This window comes from Podarcis pityusensis (assembly GCF_964106645.2).
Source record: "Podarcis pityusensis genome assembly, chromosome: 11".
NCBI lineage: Eukaryota > Metazoa > Chordata > Lepidosauria > Squamata > Lacertidae > Podarcis > Podarcis pityusensis.
The window spans coordinates 15,826,935-15,848,539 of NC_138036.1; the positions used below are offsets into that span (position 1 = coordinate 15,826,935).

The following is a 21,605-nucleotide window of genomic DNA, read 5'->3' on the forward strand; positions in this document are numbered from 1 at the left end:
TGTGGAGCAACTACATCAGTATTTCTGATCTCTACAAGGTAGAGGCGTAGGGGACTGCAGCCTATGCTGACCCCCTGACCTGTAGGAAAGGGGTGTGGGCTGGGCAGGGTCCCAAGGACCAAAAAAGAGAGGCACAGATGACTGCATATGGCCCCTAGGTTTGAAGTTCCCCATCGCTGCCTCAAATGCCTTCACATGGGGTGGTTGCTGTTGCTGGGATACTGATTCCTTGCAAAGGGCTGCATAAATTTCAGCCAGGGACCAAACTAGGACTCGGGTTGCCCAACTTCTGTAGTTAATGTCTAGTTATGGCTCAGGACCGCAATACCTCAAGGACAGCCTCTTTCCACATGAAACTACCTGGACCCTGAGGTCATCCTCTGAGGCTGAAAGGTCCATGAAAAGTCCGGAGAACAGGCATTTTCTGCAGGGGCTCCCTGCTTGTGGAATGCTGTTGCCTTCATTATACATATTTTAGGTGACAGGAAAAGTCTTTCCTCTTTAACTAAGCCTTTAGATGATTGACATCCGATGCCCTTTTAAATATGTTGTGGGAGGGGGATTTACTGGTTTGTTATTGTTCTTATTTTTATTATGTATGTTGTGTTTTCTTTATACAGTCATACCTTGGTTCTCGAACGCCTTGTGACTTGAACATCTTGGCTCCCTAATGTTGCCAACCCGGAAGTAAGTGTTCCGGTTTGTGAACTTTTCTTGGAAGCCGAATGTCTGACATGGCTTCCGATTGAGTGCAGGAAGCTCCTGCAGCCAACTGGAAGCCGCCCCTTGGTTTTCGAAAGTCAAATGGACTTCCGGAACAGATTCTGTTCAAGAACCAAGGTACGGCTGTACTGTAATTTCATGCTGTGAAGCACCCTGAGATCTACAGGTATATGGTGGTATACACATATAATAAATAATAATAATAATAATAGAGACAGAAGGGAAGAAGGTCACAATGTAAGCTTTGCGCTCTGTAGACAATCTACCTGAACCATAATTCCAATGGAAACTGCTTTGTTATTGAACCACCTATGCTTCTGGTTGGTTTGTTTCAATTAAGGCGACACCAGCAGCAAGAAAAATGGGGAATTAAAAATTATTTACCTGCAGCGACAGTTCACTTGAGGTTAGGTCTAGAATCCCTCCGTCTGAAAGGCGGGAGCGGTACTGCCCTGCTGGAAACGGCGAGTCAGCTTTTTGAAGTCGATCCTCCAGTTTGCTTTCTGTGCTGGATGCCTCGGGGTGCAACCCATCCATTTCCATAAGGGTGCAATGTCCATTTCCCTGCTCAGTCCTGGAGCTGCCTTTGCCGCTTTTGTTGCCTTTGCTTTCCTTGCCCCCAGGAGGAGTTCTGGTGATGACGCCAAACTTTCTAGTCCTTTTGCCATTTTGTGCTGTTTTCCCGCTGGGCTCCGAGGTAGGCCGGGCTTTGGGTTCGTTGCTGCTGCTGTTGCTGTTGTTACCGTTTGACGGAGGAAGAGGGGCCTTGCGCTTGATGCGACGCAACATGATCAGGTAGATGAAGCCGCCATTCCAGCACTGGTCAGCAAGGTAGCTGCAAGAAATGAAGGAGATGCACGCATTAAAAACACCCCGTTGCAAAATGCTGTGTGTTAAGCTCTCATCAAAGTCCTTTATGTTGGAGGGAATGTCAACAGAGGTTCATATTTCCTTATGTGGTGAGAATGTAAGCCTGTGCAATTATTTTGGGAAACGGTCTTTGAAGAAGTCTCTTCTATTACAAGACAAGATGATACAACCTGACCCAAGGCCTGCTTTATTAAATCTGTTTATAGATGACCATAATAATTTACTGCTTAAGGACCAACTAACCTTTTCCACATCTGCAGCTAAAAATGTATTTACACAATATTGGAAAACAGCTACTATCATACATACCGTAATGTTCTATGGCAGGCATAGGCAAACTCTGGCCCTCCAGATGTTTAGGACTACAATTCCCATCATCCCTAGCTAACAGGACCAGTGGTCGAGGATGATGGGAATTGTAGTCCCAAATGTCTGGAGGGCCAGAGTTTGCCTATGCCTGTTCTATGGCATTGGCTGAGATGCTCTATGGTCATGGAACGTAAATCTGACGGAAAGACACAAATCATTGGGCCCAAACTAAGGGTGCTGGGAGTGAGGCTTCCAGCAAGCCTTGGAAAACTAAGACTGCCTCGCTTTTTGAAGACAGCACAATGAAGCTCGTATATTAAATCTCACCTCCAGTCATTAGATGCCCAGGTGCCAATTGGTTTATCATAATGCTTTTCTGTCTTATCGCCTCAGCTGCTTCGTCAATAAAACGAGATAGTAATAATACGGACCTATTTTACAGGGTTGTTATAAGGTTTGCAAAGCTAATGTTTGTGAAGCACATTGAGCTCTTAGGGAAAGTGTTGTGCAAAATCTAAATATAATTTCTAAGACTTATTTGCCTAATTGGGGAAGTAGGTTCCTATAACTGTGCTTATCTGCTCAGAGAACCTGAGGCTTGTGTAAAATGTTGAATTCTCTGGCTACCTGTAGACTCCCCAATCTCCACATTCCATTTGCTCAGCCCATGGTAATCCAGGTTTTAAGAGCTCTGTGAATAACATCAGAGACGTGCTCCTGCATGCAATCAATTTCTATGAAAGATTTAAACATGTTGACACCACGGAACAAATGAGAACCCCTGAACAGCATGAAGTAGGACCGAAGCTGTATCACTTCAGGCAAAGAAAATCCCAGCAGATCTTAACAGGCAGGAGGAAGCCAAGGTGTTGAAAGAGAATGGGTGGTACGGCCCTTGTGAAGAGCCTAAACACCAGGCATGGGGGACCTTTGGCCCTCCAGGTGCTGCTGAACTACAACTCCCATCAGCCTCAGCAAGCATGGCCAAGGCTGATAGGAGTTGTAGTTCAACAATATGGAGAATCCATAGTTTCCCACCCCTGCTAGTTGCAGCGCTAAAGCAACAGGAACATGCAAAGCTGTGTTATAGGCCCCATCTGCACTGTTTAAAGAAGTACCATACCACTTTAAATACTTATGACTTCACCCAAAGAATCCTGGGAAATGTAGTGCTGAAAGTTGTTAGGAGACCTCCTATTCTGCTGACAGAACTTCAGTTCCCAGAGTTCCCTGGGAAGAGGGATTGATTGTTCCCACTCGAGAAATTGAAACTTGTAAGTTTATAAATCCAAAGCAGGCATGCCAGCCCAGAACTATGGCTCCTCCACTAAAATAACGTTTGTTTGTTTTTCTTACAAATTAAGCCATATATAAAATGTATCTATCTATATCTATCTATCATCTATCTATCTATCTATCTATCTATCTATCTATCATCTATCTATCATCTAATTTCTATACTGCCCTGCACCTGAGGATCACAGGGCAGTTTAGAATATAAAAATACTTAAGACAGCTACAACCAAAAACAATGCTTCCCCCCAAAACATACAGTTAAATAGACCATAAGGTAAAGGTTCATTAGGTTCAGTCGTGACGGACTCTGGGGTTGCGGCACTCATCTCGCTTTATTGGCCGAGGGAGCCGGCGTACAGCTTCCGGGTCATGTGGCCAGCATGACTAAGCTGCTTCTGGCGAACCAGAGCAGTGCATGGAAACGCTGTTTACCTCCCCACCAGAGTGGTACCTATTTATCTACTTGCACTTTGACGTGCTTTCGAACTGCTAGGTTGGCAGGAGCAGGGACCGAGCAACGGGAGCTCACCCCGTTGAGGGGATTCGAACCACCGACCTTCTGATCGGCAAGTCCTAGGCTCTGTGGTTTAACCCACAGCGCCACCCACGTCCAATAGACCATAGATTGTTTAATTAGCCAAAAGCCTGGGAGAAGAGGAATGATTTTGCCTGGCACCAAAAGATATGCAATGAAGGTGCCAGGCGTGTCTCCCTGGGGAGAGCATTCCACAAGCGGGGAGCCACTGCAGAAAAGACCCAGTCTTGGGCAACCACCCTGAGAGTCACAGCACTCTGCTCACCTGAAATCCCCAGCAACCTGCATTCTGAGACATCCAGCCTGCAGCGGTGCAGGTGGGACCCCATTGTGGCTATTATCCTCTAGGAGAAGGATGCTTCTCCACACTGCTTTCAGGTGCCCCTTCGCATCCCATTGACTTTTCCCGCCTGGTTGGGGCAAGAGACGGAGTTCCACGCTCCCAACTCTCAGCGCAGCGGCTGAGACTGGATGCCGCAGCATCATGCAAACAGCGGCTGGATTCAATCAAGTCTCTGTTCCGTTCTGGCAGCCAGGAAGCCAAACAGGACCCCAAACCCCACTTTTGGCAGCTTGTAAAGTGCTTGAAACCAGCCAAGCTTTCAATGAATCTGGCCTCAGAGTATTCAGAGGGTTTTGTGTTTTATTTTTCAGTGTTTAAAATCCAAATACCATAAGGATTTCAGTTGGGGTTATACGGGAATTTGCTACGCGGTTCACTCTGTATATGTTCCTCTCATTATTAACTTGGAAGCCCCGGGCTCTCATGGAAAGCTATTTATTTTTCAATGCTGCTTTCATATTTCAAGGCGGGATTTTTTTTGTTTTTGTTTTTGGGGGTGGGGAAGAAATGAAATATTATTGCTAACCAGATTTCAGTTGAGCTGAGATATTGAAAACAGAAACTGCAATCACTGCTGTAGAACTGGAATATTCACTTCAGTTGGCGATGGGTGGATTCAATTAAAATCCTTGACATTAAGAAGCTGGTAACTGATTCCACTTAACCAACCAGTTCTTAGTACTTCTGAGTCACTATGCTAAATCATTATACCACAGATTCTCTAACATTTCTGCAGTTGGTCTCATTAGTACAGGATTTCAACAGTACTCAGGTGGTTCTCTGAATGCAGCTGCGATGGGATTGGGCACATGTAGCCTTCAGCCCCAACCCCAAAGAGAGGGGAAACCCCAAACCAACCAATGAGGGCTTAGCATGCTCAATGTCATGGAAGGGTTGGCTGTAGAGGAATGGTGGGAAGAGCCAGCTGGGGAACCCCCAGGGGAAGAAGGCTCAGAGCCCAGGGATTGGTGGTGGGACAACAAAGAGGGCATTGAGGGAGAAGACTGGGGAGAGGAAGTGTTGGAAGCTGAAGAGGTAACAAGACTTAGTGAGCTGGGAGAGTCTGTGGCAGAGAGAAGTCCGGAAGCAGGGGAAACAGCTGAAGCAGGAGAGGAGGAAGGGCAAGAGGCAGAGATGAATCCATCCTACTCCCTTGACCTTTAATTTGGAACTACTCTGGGACTAAACTTGTCCATGTAGCATCACACCATATAGATGGATTTATATCTTTCACCCCAGCCCTAAGATAGGCCATGAGAAGCCCTGGACTGGATGAAAGTAAGCAGAAAGATAGGGGTGTGTGTGTGTGTGTGTGTGTGTCTGTGTGTGTGTGTGTGTGTGTGTGTGTGTGCTGACTAAAGGTTGGAGGGACAGTTCCCCTGCTTGCCCTAATGCACTTGTGTCTGCTAGACCTTTCACACAAAAATCCATTTCTGGTTTCTGTTCTCCCCGCCCCCATCTTTCTTGAGTTTAATTTGCGGGGGAGACTTATTGGTCTTGTCAAACAACTGGGACTTCAGTGATCTACTGTGATCACCCAGAGTTCAACCAGTCTACCTTTCACCTACCTCTCCCTTAAGGGGGCTGTGGACAGCCCAGATCACCTCCTCACCATGACATCATCAGTAATGGCCCTTGAGCTTGAACAAAGCATTCAGATGGTGCCCTGTGACTGCAAGGAGAGTCATACTCTGAGCTAATCCTTCATCCCACTATTAGTAAGCACATTAGCTCTGTTGTATTTCAGGTAAGGCAGGATAGTTGGCCTGAGTGGTATTCTGCTGCTGCTTCTGCTTCTTCCACCCATGCACAGCTCCAAACCACATCAGATGCAGCAAATGCAGAGTTCACATCCAGCACCCTCTGGCTGGGCTTTAGGGAGGCAACATGACCATATTTGAGGATCTGCTACCCAGAGCGTTTCTGTATTGTGGTATCCTAGGAGAGCTATGCAAGCCATCTAATTCATGGTGCAACATGAAGCAACTGGCTCGGAATAGCATGGAGTCTTTGACAGCCATGTATGGAGCTGACTGGAAACACAGCTCAAACATGATATTCAAACTCTGCATTTACTGAAGTATCCCTGCAGGGAGGGAGAGGGGGGCCCTGAGCTCAGTTCCAAAAACAGCACTGCCCACCCCCTTGGAAGCTGTCCTTATATGCTTCCAACACCATCCCTTGGCTGATACAATCTACACACACTTTCGTTGAAAGTAGGGTGGTCAAACAAGAAAAAAATTACTGGGTGTTCGATGACACCCATCCTTCCCCTGTGGGTGTTTTGCAAAGGGTGGAGGGAGGGACATATGGCAGACCCAAGTAATTTTGCCCCGAAGAACTGTAAAAATAAAATGGCAGGCATGTAATTAATTCTCCGGTGTCCCTTCACACCGCTTGTGTCATAGGGCTTGTGTTTCAATCCCATGCACCAGGTCCCATCAAAACTTCAGTGACACATTGGGCTAGAATGTGCTTCACAAAGCAATTATTGTACAGTACAACACAAGGCTATCACTGCCTCTCCTACATTCCACCCCTGGATCCCTTAGTATATCAGGCAGCTAATCCCCCTCAATATTCAGGGGGCATTCGGCTCCACTCCGGCTCCTTGCGGCATTGCACAATTTCAGAGTGTCATATGGCGTCATATGCGTGATGTCCGGGCATCGTATGAGATCACACAGCATCAACACAGGCCCCCTCAATCCTTTTGAGAAAATGGCACCTCTGCCTTAGTGAAATTTTATAGGCTATGGAGGATTGAAATAAATGCACTGACATGCGCAATCAGAAAGGGAGGTTTCTGTTATGGTAAGGTAAAGGGTAAAGGTACCCCTGCCCGTACGGGCCAGTCTTGATAGACTCTAGGGTTGTGCGCTCATCTCACTCTAGAGGCTGGGAGCCAGCGCTGTCCGCAGACACTTCCGGGTCACATGGCCAGTGTGACGAAGCTGCTCTGGCGAGCCAGCACCAGCGCAGCACACGGAGACGCCGTTTACCTTCCCGCTATAAAGCGGTACCTATTTACCGTACTTGCACTTAAGGGTGCTTTCGAACTGCTAGGTGGGCAGGAGCTGGGACTGAACGACGGGAGCTCACCCCACCGCGGGGATTCGAACCGCCCACCATGCGATCGGCAAGTCCTAGGCACTGAGGTTTTACCCACAGCGCCACCCACGTCTGTTATGGTACATCAGGCTATTTGTACCATTTCCTTTATTAATGATGCTTCTGCTATGAATGTTGTTACGCAGCCAGAACGGCACTGCGCGTGCACAAGATGGAGGAATCAGCAGGCTCAGCGGAATCCCCCAGTTTGCAGAAGTAAAGAAATAAAACATTTTGGGAACTCCCCAAATCAGCACGAAGAAGACAGAATGCTGATAAATTCCTCTTGCATCATCAAAAGAGGGAACAGATGTGCGTAAAATTTATATGCATACATAGAAACTAACAAATAATTGCTATAATTTAAATAGAAATACAGTGTAACTCACCTCTCCCTACTTATGATTCTGTAACTTTAACCTGCATTCAGAACAGAGAGTCATTCAAAAGACTCCTTCAAACAGAGGACTCCCCTCCATAAAATCAGACACAGGCCCTCCCTATCAAGGAGTTATTTTTCAGTAGAGAGAGTCAGCCTTGGTAAGGAAGATCCTCATCTCCTTGATCAGTCACACTCCTTGGCATCTTCAACTCAACTCTTAGCTAAGGCGTCAATTGTGATGGTAGCACAGAGTTTGGTTTATTAATGAGGACATCTGTCTCCCACCCATGGCACTACAGTTAACATAAGGCCTCTGAAGATCAAGCCCTGAAAGGAAGATCTCATCAGACAAACTGGGACATATTCAGAAGGCAAAAAAGTTATATTAAGCTCCTGTTTGGGGGCATTGTGCCACAACGCGAACATCAATCAGTTCGACTCAGCCAACCCTCCCCGTTCCCTTAAAAAAATCACTGCACAGTCCAGACTGCCACTGTCGCACATCTCTCAGCTGTACTCATTTAATTGAAGGCTTTCAGGGTGGCTTCAAATAGTAATTTTAGTTGTCAGGCAGCTAAGTGGTTTAATTAGTCATTTAATGTAATAAATTCTTGCCTCCTCTTTCAGTTGCCATAAGGCTGGAAACAAGAAAAAGGTATCACAAACCTGTAACCTGCACTCCACACCCCTTCAATTAAAACAACCACATCTCCACAGCAGACACTGATCTACTCTGCAAACCCCAAATCAGTTTTTGATTTAAAATGCCCCCACCCACATCAAGCTATGGAAAAGGCGGTTCCGAGACTTCACCGAGAATTGAAGAATCCTAACCCCTCAGGTAATTCCAATTCCCATGTCTCTACATCTTCTCAGAGAGAGAAATTGTAAAAGCTGCTGAAAGTTAGCTGTAGTAAAGAGCCAACTAGATGGGGCCTGGGAGACTAATTAAAATGTAATAATTAGCAGCCTTGTGCAGCTGTCAGAAAGATCAGGGAAGTGGCACTTTGGGCAAGGACGATCAACCCCTTTCTTCCCTTGCCCTCTCCCCAGTCTAAGTGACCCCCAACTCGCTTATAAAAGAAAAGGAGGGGGAAGATGTGTGCCTTCTTCCACAGTGCTTTCAATTGAGGATCTCATCCAGTCTGCAATTTAGAGAAGGCACAGGAGCATACAGTATTTTTCTTCCCTCTTTCTTGCCCTCTTTCAATCACATTTCTGCATGCCTTTCAGGATGCAGGGCCGGCCCGAGCATTAGGCAGAGTGAGGCGGCTGCCTAAAGTGGCCGTTAAATGCTGGGAGGATAGAACCATATGAGTGACGTGAGCTGTTCTGTGCCCCCCCCCCTCTAAACTAGCCCCCAGTCCTTAAGTGAAGGACTGGGTCAAAGTAGGAGTCAACTGCCAGTTAGGTTAGCTTCAGGACATGAATGAGAGGGGATGACCTCTGCCTCAGGCAGCAAAATGAATTGGGCAGGCCCAGATTTGATTTATCATACACCACCAGATAACTGTAACTGTGAACCAACTGAATGCCAAAGCCGTACATCCTTTCACTTTTTAAAAAGAACCACTGTAAGCGGATTACTTTGCATAGCCTCACAGCATTGAGAATTTGGCTCTTTAGATATTTCTGGGCTACAACTCCCATCAGCTCCAACCAGCACAGCCCATGATCAGAGATGATGGGAGCTGTAGTCCAGCAACATATGGGGGGGGGGTCCCAGGTTTCCCATCCTTGTTAGAGAGTATGCAGCAATAGGGACACAGGATAACAGCACGGTGTTCTGCAAGGCTGGGGTTTGGTGTTATGTGGCAGAATATAACTACAGCAAGCATGGACAGTATCTTTCCTGGCAGCTGGCTGAGAGGAGGAGAAACCCATGTCTGTCTCCAAAAACTGTCTTGCGAGTGACAAATCTGCTAACATTTCTCCTTCCCATTGTTTCTTCCAATTTCTCACGGCAAAGAGGTTACGCCACATCCCTGAAATCTGCAACAGTCCAATAGCTTAAAGGGTTTCATGGCACCTCCAAGACTAGTAACCGTATTGCGCCATGAGCTTTCATTAAATAGTCAGAGTACATTTCATCAGGTACACAAGGAAGTGGGTTCTAATCCGTGAAAGCTTCGGCTACAATAAAACTGTTAAGCCTCAAAGGTGCCACAGAACTCCTTGTTGTTCTTGCCACAATAGGCTAAAACAGCTGCTCCTCTGGAACCTGCCTGTGGCTGTGAAGTAAGTTCCCATTACCCACCGTGTTTTTACTCTCAACATCCATTTTCTTTTCGCATTTAGAGAAGAGTAGTGGAGAACAAAAGACACCGGCTTGTTCCATCATGTTATATTGACCGCAATGAACACACAACCTGATCTTTCGCAAGCAACTCCTCCAAGCTTAAAACTCTAGAGGCATTTTGGCTAGTAGCCACTCTTGGAGGCGGTATGCCAGTTTCTGGAGACCACAGAAGGAGAGAGGGCTGTTGTGTTCAGGCCCTGTTTGTGGGCTTGCCATGGACATCTGGTTGACCACTGTGAGAACAAGATGCTATACTAGATAGGCCTCTGGGTTGATCCAGCAAGGCTCTTCTACTGTTCTTATCTCCTTATGTTTTCAGGTGATGAGTCAAGCTGCTTCTAGGATCAGGTGCATTGCTGTTCTGGGGAAAGTAGAAGCCCTGATCCCTAGATCTCCTGCCCCTTCTACAGATGTATTTAACACTATTAAAAAAGACTTTGCTCACAGGGCAGCTGGGCAAAGTGAAGTGCCGTATTTGTCGCTCCATAAGACACACTTTTTCCCTCCTAAAAAGTAAGGGGAAATGTCTGTGTGTCTTATGGAGCGAATGTGTAGTCGATTGCTGGCTCCCTTTCCAGCGCTGCCCTCTTGCCCAGGCCTCCATGGTTGGATGTTCTGGAGGCAGAGGCTGTTTGTTTCTCCAGCGACATGTGACTGGCTGATTAGATTATCTGTCTGGAAACTGTAGGAACGGCTCCCTTTCCTTTCCTAAAGAAGCTGCACAACTGTGAGCTGATCCTCAAAAAAACGGGGCTTTTCCCCTTTGGAAAAGAAGCTGCACAACTGTGAGCTGATTCCCCCAAAAACGGGGTTTTCCCCCTTTCCTCCTCTAAAAACTAGGTGTGTTTTATGGTCAGGTGCGTCTTATGGAGCAAAAAATACGGTACATGCAAGACCCAAACTGACCTCCACCTTAATTTGACCAGAGACACACAAATGTATTGGCCTCAGAAAAAATCTTGCCATGACCCCACAGAGCTAAGGCACCCACCAACTTAATTTGACCAGAAGAAAAGTTAATGTACCAGCCCCACTAAATCCTCTTAGTACCCCCATAGCACAAGCCAGAAATTTTGTTTTGTTTTGCTTTCTTCTCTGAAAGTTGACCTAAATTTGCATTAGATATGCATGTGTTCACATATGCAAATCAAATGCAAAATCTGGGTCTGTGCCTCAAGCCTTTTATGTACCTGCCCAGGGCCCAGTCCCACAACCCCTTTTGGCAACCAGGGTTTTCAGTGACATGTGGATTACAGCAAATGTGGATTGCAGTGCCAGTTGGTCGGCGGCCGTAGAACATGCAAGCAGCGGTCAAGGTCACCACAGGATGACTAAAAAAAATGCCCGCCACAGGTTGTGAGGTTACCTCAAGCATTGAGGTCATTGTTAAGTGGGCAAGCTGGAGTGTGTGCTTTGATAATCCTGGCTACAACACAGTTGGCAGCAGTCTGCATAAATCCCCAAACATCTAATTCTGCCCTGAAAAGGCCCCAAGATAAAAAAAGTGCCGGACCAATAACTAAAAATAGCTACTCCCCACACCACCCCTGCAATTGTTTGCACAGGTTTAAATTTGCATTGGGGTGCAAAGGAGACATAGAGAAGGTGCCCTTCTTATTGCTTCTAAATGTTGCCAAAGGACAAAAGCAATGGAAGGGAAAACAACCAACAAACAGAGGAGCATCCTTCTGTTAAGGATCACGCTATCTCGTTTCTGCCACACAGGCTGAGCGCTAATTGATGCTTGTCGCTGGCTGTAAATCAACATGCCTGCTTCGCTGGAACCCCTTTTGGATTTCCAAATTGGAGCCAAAGGATGTTTACTTATAAAGACATTTCGGCAATTAATTCAATCTGTCAATTTCTGTTTCGTAGGGTTTGCAAGGACTCGGCAAAGCAGGCAACACCTGTTTCCACAGATAATACAGGCACGCTCCAAAAGACAAATCAGCAGCTAATACTTTAGCCTCTGCAATAATTACTTTTAATGAATGAGTCATAGTACAGAGAAGCAGACAAACACTGCTCCTGCTTAGCCATGCAGGCTAGGTGCCTTCCAACATCTACAAAGGAGGACGTTAATGTTGCATTTCCAAAACAGAAACCCTAATCAGCCTTTGTTAAGGAAAGCTGGGTGTCTCGCAAATCACTCCCAAGATCATAACCATACAATCAGTTCAAAGCATGCTGCTGCCACTTGCTGCCCTTGCAGGATAGTCCTGGAAGTCCCAATTCAAGGATAATAATCCAGTTCACATGTAACAGATGAAGAAGGTAGCCTTGCTACAACCTTGGGGAGGACAGCTTCATAGTGTATCAGTGGTTTGTAGCTACAAAAACTAAATTGAATCCCATGTCCAAAAGGAAGATATCACTGGATACTAGATGCTGGAGACAGACGATAGGAGAGGGTCTTGATAACATCATAAACTTTCTAGAGGTAACTAGAAACTCTATGAAAATACACAGCTATAGGGTTTTGCAGCAACACCATACTGCAAAGAAGTGGGTAATCAGCAGTTTGAAAAATCAAGGATATTGCAGGCTAACCAGCCTCATATAAGCAAAATGCTGAAGTTTAGATTATGCATGCAGGGGTTAATACCATAGAGTAAGCTGTCCTGCCAGGCTTAGCTATGTCCAGTTCTCTTCACCTTGGGAGAAACTAGGTAATCAAGACTTTATTCTTCTCTAGTTTTATGTGAGCTTTGGTGTGTGTGAGCAGCTCTGAGCTGCTCCTTCCAGCCACGTGACTCTCACAACCCATTCTTGAGTTCCTATACCAATAATTTAAGAACTGTCACCACTTTGTGACTAAGCTACGTTTTACTACCTGTGCAACTTTCTGAAGCACATGAATCTGACCTTTGAAGGGTTTGTAAGTAAATCACTTTTTAGCTTACCAAAAGTGTGGTCCTTTTCCTATGCTTGGCAAAGAGGGAAACTTTTTAAGGGGTCATTTTGGAACTCACTTTGGGGGGAGGCATATTTTGAAAGTGTGTAAGAGCCTGTATTTCCACCCTTTATTTTACTGCATATTTTGTGATTTTAAATCTCTGCTGGGCTTCTCTCACCAAAGAGTGATTGCCCCAAACCAGGATTTTGGCGTCTAGGGAATTATTTTTTTTCTCTCTATATATATATTTTGCACCTACAAATATTAGGGAAGATTTACAGCTGCTCCTAATAGCAATGTCTTCTGTCGGTGAAGTATACTTTCCTCCCAAAATTTTTATTCTTCTCCCTTATTATTCGTGCAAATCTACTCATTTTGCAACAGTGGAAGAATACTAATCGTTCCACCAAGTATTAAGTGGATTGTGTTTCATTGCAGCCATGATTTTCTGATTTCTATGGTAATTTCTCCTTGTGCAAATATTTATATACCCTGGTCTTTGGCTATCATGGCCCTAATCAATCGAGGGTTTTCTTAATTAAGTCTGCCAGACCAAAGTGAGAGCGGCTTTTATGGAATGGGCATTTGCTCTTAAGAACAAACCATCATCTTATTTCCACTACGGCAACATCAAACAACCCACTGAAACACTTTCTGTCCCTTTAATTTATGTTTGGATTTGATCAGGCTCCTTATCCCATCACTAGTCCCACAGCGCAATTCAAGCCTGGGTTTTCTTCCATTTCCTCTTCACTAGTTTTGCAAACAATGTTTCTGTGGGTTGGAAGCCGTTGGAATTTTTTTTTTTTAACTCCCAAAGCTGTTGCATTCATATGAATTGAGAATGAGTCAGTTGTTGGCTACTTTAATAACATGCTGGCATCAACGAAGCTTCACAGAAGAAGACAAAAGCCAGTGAATGAACTACCTTCATTTCTGACTTGCCGAGTCAGCCATGCCTTGATATGGGCTGGAACAAAGCTCCAAACAGAGTAATCCAGTATGTTAACACCTCAATGTGCTGGAGGGTACGCATGCCTAAGTTACAGTAGACTATTGGGGCCTTCTATGCTACAGTGGTACCTTGGTTTTCGAACGTGTCCATTGACGAACATTTCGGAACTCAAACGCCGTAAATCCGGAAGTAAATGCTTCCGTTTTTGAATGCGCCTCGGAAGTCGAACAGTTTCTGCTGAGTGTATATGTTATTTTTCTCAATTTTCTCAATTAAATTTGCATGCCACACTTTGCGCCTCGGTTTTCAAACGTTTCAGAACCCAAACGGTCTTCCAGAATGGATTATGTTTGAAAACCGAGGTACCACTATACTTTCATTTAACACCTAGCCACACCGGTAGCAAACCTTCCCAGCAAGCGTGGCATTTAGTGCCACTCAGGTGTGTAGCATAATATATCTATGGTGCCTTAAACACCTTTGTGGGGTTTACCTCTGGCCAGGAAGCAGCCACGGGTGGGAGGGACAAACTGGCATGTTCCCTCCCTCTTGATTGATCGTTTGGGAGGTTCAAAAGCTTTCTTTTGCCTGAACATCACAGCGACCGATGCCAACAGACATCGGCGCACTTAGGGATCCACAGAGTGTTCGCAGTTTGCGTGACAGACCTCAGCAACTCAGCATTTTGGCTAATCTACTTTATTTATATATAAACACACACAGAGCACTGCAACATGGCTTCTCTCTCTCTAGCATCAGACAGCAAAGAGAATGAACAAAGGACAATAGTCCCACTTCACAGCACATAGTAACACAAACATCCTGTCTCCGTCACTTCCCACTTTGTGGAGTCAAAGCATACAGCGTCATGTGAAAGACAACAATCCCATGACTGCAATCACAGAGCAGGAATTCTAACAGTGCAGACCCCTCATCCAAGGCATAAACCTGCTTGTCCCCGGCAAGGTGTGTCACAGACTTTTGTGGGACCCTGTCCATAGGCTGGCCACCCATGACTTACCTTATTTTACTGGCTCACTGAGCAGCTGCACTGCAACAGTTCCAATATGGTTATGTTGCCCTAAGTGACAATGACAGTTCTGCTCAGAAGACCACATTGCCAGTAAGTACATCCACGGGATTAAATATACAGGCACACTGAAATACACAGGCAATATTTTATTTTTATTTTTTTGTGAGCTGGGCTTTGATTGTCACATCTCTTCAAATCAAATGTTTGTCCTAGTAACAACAGCCCACATTCCCAGGCAGCAGCGGCTGCTTCAGACTGCTGTCTTTTCTAAAACATGGGCTTCATCTGCCTGTGTGTTTCATCAGCTACCTAAAGTGGTCAGATAGCGGTCACCCATTAGTCAGAGTTCTTAAGTTTAAAAGCCCTGGGTTATGACATCTATAATCTTGACAAAACACGCTGACACACAGCTCCAGTCCACCCTGCAAGGCCTTGACACCAGCACAATCGAGGTCTCGGCAACAGCAGCACAGAAGGGCCCTTGTGCATTGTTAAAAATTAAAACTAGCTTGCATTTTTAAAGTGGCAGGGATGAGGTAGCCTCAAAGTCCTTTCACTGCACTTGCAACTCCTGCCTCATCTGAAGAGACTTCTTATCACACGACTGCTACACCAAAGATGATGTGTTCGAGGCCAAGATGGGCCTGCAAGGAACAATGGGAGAATCTGTCATAGAATCATAGAGTTGGAAGAGACCACAAGGGCCATCGAGTCCAACCCCCTGCCAAGCAGGAAACACCATCAGAGCACTCCTGACATATGGTTGTCAAGCCTCTGCTTAAAGACCTCCAAAGAAGGAGACTCCACCACACTCCTTGGCAGCAAATTCCACTGTCGAACAGCTCTTACTGTCAGGAAGTTCTTCCTAATGTTTAGGTGGAATCTTCTTTCTTGTAGTTTGGATCCATTGCTCCGTGTCCGCTTCTCTGGAGCAGCAGAAAACAACCTTTCTCCCTCCTCTATGTGACATCCTTTTATATATTTGAACATGGCTATCATATCACCCCTTAACCTCCTCTTCTCCAGGCTAAACATGCCCAGCTCCCTTAGCCGTTCCTCATAAGACATCGTTTCCAGGTTTTGCTTTGTCAATTTTGCTTCTCAGAGTTTTTATTTTTTCCAATGTTAAATTCAGTTCTCCACATTTTTTTTAAAGTCCTCGTGAAGATCCATTTCTCCTGATATACATATTTTTGTATGCAATTTTTCCTCCGTGTTCTGTTTACAGAATTCTTAGGGCCATTTCCTTGGTCCATGATGGAAGCAGAATACAAAACTAGGTGGGTTTCCTGGTCAGATCCAGCAAGTTCTACCCCCCCCCCCCGCCCAAACATCCACCAAGAATATCAGATCTGAATGCCTGCCTTCTTCAGTTCTGATCCTTCTTGCTCAGGGGATGTTAGAAGGCAAATCTGCATGTGCTTTGCAGTAGATCAACAAGGATTTCTGATGGCTAATTGTTCAACAAAAATGACTCCTTTCTCAACCTAAATTATACTGCTGAAATGAAGAAAGTTTTGGGCAGTGATGAGAAAACTGGCTTTTCAGATGTTGCTGGACTCCATTTCCCATCATCCCTAGCCAGCATGGCCAATTGTCAGGGAAGATGGGAAGTGTGGTCTGATAACTTCTGGAACTTCACAGGGCCCCCATTCGTGGCTTGGTAACACAGGAGTGGAATTGTGATTGCAGACCACAGTTTGGAAACCCCCTGCTCTGAAGAACTTAGGCCTCAAATATCTGAAAGACTTCTTTCTTCCCTACAGACCCTCTCAGGTGTTAAGATAGCAGATGGGGCCATCTTGGTAGTTCCACCTCCCTCAGAAGCTCAGGATGGCAGCAGCCTAGGAGAGGACATTCTCTCTGGCAGTCCCTAAGCTGTGGAACTCTTTCCACAAAGAGATATGTCAGGCACCTTCATTTTACAGTTTCCATCAGCTGCTGAAGGTGCACCTCTTAACCCCGGCCTTTGACAACTGAGATGCATATTTTTAGGACAGAACAGACCATACTCTCGTGATAGTAATTTATTTTAAACTGTTTTTAATGATATGTTAAAATTTGTTGTAATCTGCTCCAGGACCTGAGGGTAAGGTGAAAGGCAGGTAATAACCTAAAATAATAATAATTAATAGCTGCCTCCATGGCGCTGCTAGGGCACTCTAAGAAACAAGACAACCAGAGCAGTTTTGAAATTAGTGGTGAAAATCAGTTCTGTTTTGAAAGGTTCAGCCCACCAACTTGATCCAAAATGAAATCTGATTGTATCCAAACATAGACAAAGACCTGCTGTTTTATCTCAAGAATGAGCAGGCAAAATTAGGTTTACAGTGGTACCTCGGGTTAATTAATTAATTCGTTCCGGAGGTCCGTTCTTAACCTGAAACTGTTCTTAACCTGAAGCACCACTTTAGCTAATAGGGCCTCCTGCTGCTGCTGCGCTGCTGGAGCACGATTTCTGTTCTCATCCTGAAGCAAAGTTCTTAACCTGAAGCAATATTTCTGGGTTAGTGGAGTCTGTAACCTGAAGCGTATGTAACCTGAAGCGTATGTAACCTGAGGTACCACTGTAAATCAATGCAGTTTTGAGAGCCATCATTTGCCATCTTGATTCAAAATGGAGTCACATTGTCTCCAAACATAGATGAAAACCTCCTCCTTGATCTCAGGAACCATCAGGACTTCCTTGTTTTCATCAGAGAAATGTTGGGAGGGTGTGTCATGGTTGTGGTTAAAAGGTATCAAAATGCATTGCAAACAGACAAACAACTTTCTAAAGTATATGGAAGATTATTATAGAGCATTTAAAGAAGATGAGGCAGGAATTTCTAACCACCATACCTCATGAGCATGAGCAAACGAAGGATATTTTGAACCTAACAGTCATCAGTATGAAGTTATCCTATGTGATTTTGAAGTAAGGCCTCATGGGGTTTTGTGCCATTTGAGATCAACATTGGCCTCAGCCTGTTTCATCAGATTCAGCTCTCATGAAGTAAGCTCTTGCCATGATAGCTCACGCCACTCATAAACCACAGCACTTTTTGTCTGTTTGAATTATACAGTTCTCGCTTAAGGGCTGTACAACCAAATCCCAAACACAAGGCAGCAGGGGAGTGATCTGACTCACAGGTAAGATGGGGAAAGGGGCTGAATTATTCAGGCAGGAGTGTCTGGGAGCTGCACAGAAGAACATGCCAAAGCAAATAGTGTGCTAATCCCCAAGGATGCATGCTTCCTTTAAGATGAGAGGTTTTGGCAAATTCCTACACGGAAATAGGAATCTGCATATAGGTCTTTCATCATGTGCAAATGAGATCTTAAAGGTGCGAGGTAAGCAAAGAGGAAAAATAAAAATTATAAAATCTAAGCAAGGCAAGGCATAACTAAGAAATGTCTTCCCTACGCAGCTTTTATTCTATGCCACGGCACACCAGTACAAATTACCTTATTTTGTGATTTCAGGTTTGAAGTGCATTAGAATTGATTTGAGAGCACTAAAGCATACTGAAGTGCATTTTGTGGTTATGTCTGTTGCTGTTTTTAATTTCTTTCGCTGCAAGGAGATGTTTGGTAAAGGAAAGGGCTAAGATTGGAAGGACGGAAAGAGATTTTCATGAAAACCTTCATCAGCCTCAGCAGACAAATATAGTGGTACCTCGGGTTACATACGCTTCAGGTTACAGACTCCGCTAACCCAGAAATAGTACCTCGGGTTAAGAACTTTGCTTCAGGATGAAAACAGAAATCATGCTCCGGCAGTGCGGCGGCAGTGGGATGCCCCATTAGCTAAAGTGGTGCTTCAGGTTAAGAACAGTTTCAGGTTAAGAACAGACCTCCAGAACAAGTACTTAACCCGAGGTACCACTGTAGTCACCTTTTCCCATTGCCCAGAGTAGGTTTTGTTGGCCCTCAGTGATGCCATCACATTATGTGATCCCCAACTGGCTGGAGAGAAAACCCCCAAACAGAAGGGTGGTGTTACTGAAACAGCAGCAGGAAGATAAGGGTAGGGGATACAACAGCAGTGAGCCATTTTGAAAAAGACAAAAGTGGGCATTCACAAATGCACAGCATTTTCCCCCAGGAAATATTTTGTCCTCAACCTGAAAGCACTGCTTTCAATCCCAAAACTGGGTTGGCAGAGAAGAAATTGAAACTCATTTAATAATAAGAACTGGGGAGATGGGTTTAGCAGTTGCCTCCATTTTAGGTAAAGGTAAAGGGACCCCTGACCATTAGGTCCAGTCGTGACCAACTCTGGGGTTGTGGCGCTCATCTCGTTTTATTGGCCGAGGGAGCCAGCGTACAGCTTCCGGGTCATGTGGCCAGCATGACTAAGCCACTTCTGACAAACCAGAGCAGCACATGGAAACGCTGTTTACCTTCCCGCCGGAACAGTACCTATTTATCTACTTGCACTTTGACGTACTTTTGAACTGCTAGGTTGGCAGGAGCAGGGACCGAGCAATGGGAGCTCACCCCGTCGTGGGGATTCGAACCGCCGACCTTCTGATTGGCAAGTCCTAGGCTCTGTGGTTTAACCCACAGCGCCACCTGTGTCCTTCCATTTTACCCATGGCTAATTTGGCCTGTGGAGTAGACAGCCCGGCATAACATAAGTTCATTGGCATCCCTTTTCTTTTTCAGATTGTATTTTCCTCCATGCATGCTCTGCTCAACATCTGAGGCCTCGTTATGGATGCCATAGTTGCTTGAGAAGTGACTACTCGGAGGAAGGCCTTTTCTGTGGTGGCTCCCATGCTGTGTAATACTCTGTGAGGCCCTGACACTATCCTCTTTTACGCAATTAGTTAAAACATGCCTGTCCAAAATAGCATTTGACTGAATTTCTTTCTTTCCATTGGTAGCGTTTTATAGTCCGTTGTTTGATTTAAATTTCATGATTCTTGTTACCTGTGTATGAAATTTGATGGTTTTTATGTTATTATATTATTACCTTGAGTTCTACCTACCCAGCACTCTCCAATACAAAAATTTAGGAGCCTCAAGTCAATATATTCTTCGGTTAGAAAAAGAAAGAGGAAATGCCTATATCATCATACAAGCCAGAACAGTGATATGACAAATAACCCAGTATGGCTGAGGATTAATTTTGGCTTCCCACAAAGCCTAGCTATTCATAACCAGCAATAAAGGACTGGGATTTCACAAGTCACTAATGTAGCAATGCACAACCTTCAATATCTTCCTGATGAAAATAGCCACATGTGTTTGATTTGACACAAGAAAGTAGCAAGAAGCATGAGAAAGGGAGTCTCTTCTGTGAGTTTTTCCATTTCATATAATCAATTACATTGGAAGCATCTTTCAAAGTTCATATTTCTCTGCCAACTAGGCTCTCATAGATGGGCATCTGAATATAATATTTGATCTTTGCTGCACCGGATTATGTGCGTTGAACCACATGTGTGTACTTCGGCATGTGCGTTCATACAGTTCCTATGATTCTTCTGCCTCAAAAACAGAAGAATCATGGGAACTTGGCAGAGCATAAGTACACTGGTATGCGCATGGACCCAAACCAGATATCATATCGTATGTGCAGTAACAACATGCATGCACCCCATTGTATATGCACTATTCCAGATGGCCAACCATCTGAATCAGATCTTAGAATCTGTTTGTTCAGCAAGTCTGAGCCCCACAAGGCGGAAACGGCTTCTGCTGAAATGACAGTAGTCTCTCATCAATACGTAAATGCATGCTCCTTCCATTCTCAGAGACCCTCTCCCACATTTCTGTTTTGTTGCTAAAGCACATGTGCAGATTGGACCCAAGTGAGAAAAGAGTTGGTGTGCAGAGGACCAGTCCTTGCAATATCAGGTATTGCTCTACAGAGCCTAGTCAGCAATGCAGGATAGGAATTAAAGCCTAGGAAACAGGTCCGATCCAGCTAATCAAGGCAATAGGGCACAGGGCCAAACAGGGAAAACAGGACAGGCACATTAAACAGTTGAGATAATAGATGGATCTGGAATGGGAGCAAAGAGATCTCCAAGCCATTTCAATTAATTGATCAGAACAGAGAGAACATTGAGGTCAAAATGCTGCTGTTGACCTATAAAGCCCTACATGGCTTGGGACCATAGTACCTAAAGTGATGCCTCTTCCCATATGTGCTTACCCATGTCCTAAGATAATCAAGAGGAGGCCCTTCCACAAGTTTCTTCTCCATCCAAAGTATGGGGAGTGGCAGATGGAGAGGGAGCCTTTTCAGTGGTGGCCCCCCAGCCCAAGCTGTGGAACGTTCCCAGAGCCGGCCCAGCCATTAGGCAGGGGGAGACTGCTGCTTCAGGTGGCAGAAACCCCCTAGGCAGCATGCCCACAGATGCCCCACCTGCCTCCACCACTGGCAGAGAAGTGCTGCCAGCAGTGGCACTGATTTTGAGCAAGATCATGTCCATTTTGGGTGAGAGCTGACCTCAAATCAGTGCAATCTTCCCAAAACTGGTGCCAATGGCACTGCCGCTTCTCTGTCAGTGACAGATGTGGCAGGTCACAAAGAAGCAGCAGAGCAGGTGGCAGCAGGAGAAGCAGGTAGGTAGTAGCGGCGGCAGTGGCAGCAGGGCCAAGCAGCGCTTCCTGAGACAAGATGCCCTTGAACACTCTCCCTCTTCAGAGCCTACCTGGTACCCACAGTAGCATCTTTGGTACCGGCCAAAGAAGTTTCTGTTCACCTGGACCTCCTAACATCTTTAAAGATTTTTAAAAGGTAATCACTGATTACTATTTTAGTCTGTGTTCTGACAGTGCTTACGCATATTATTTGACATTACCGTAGCCCTTCACGCCTTTGTATTTTTCCTGTGTCCTAAGCAGATGCGAGGAA

The 21,605-nt window shown here is 45.2% G+C and overlaps 1 protein-coding gene across 5 annotated transcripts in view; it reads right to left on the minus strand.

Annotated features, from left to right (window-relative positions):
• The window catches only part of PDZD2 (PDZ domain containing 2), a 237,416-nt gene that overhangs the window by 78,350 nt on the left and 137,461 nt on the right, over positions 1–21,605 (minus strand). For all 5 annotated transcript variants that reach the window (XM_080973358.1, XM_080973357.1, XM_080973359.1 and 2 more), the window contains one exon: positions 1,108–1,558. In XM_080973358.1, coding sequence (XP_080829484.1) covers positions 1,108–1,558 — 451 coding nt within the window. The remainder of the gene's footprint in view (positions 1–1,107; positions 1,559–21,605) is intronic.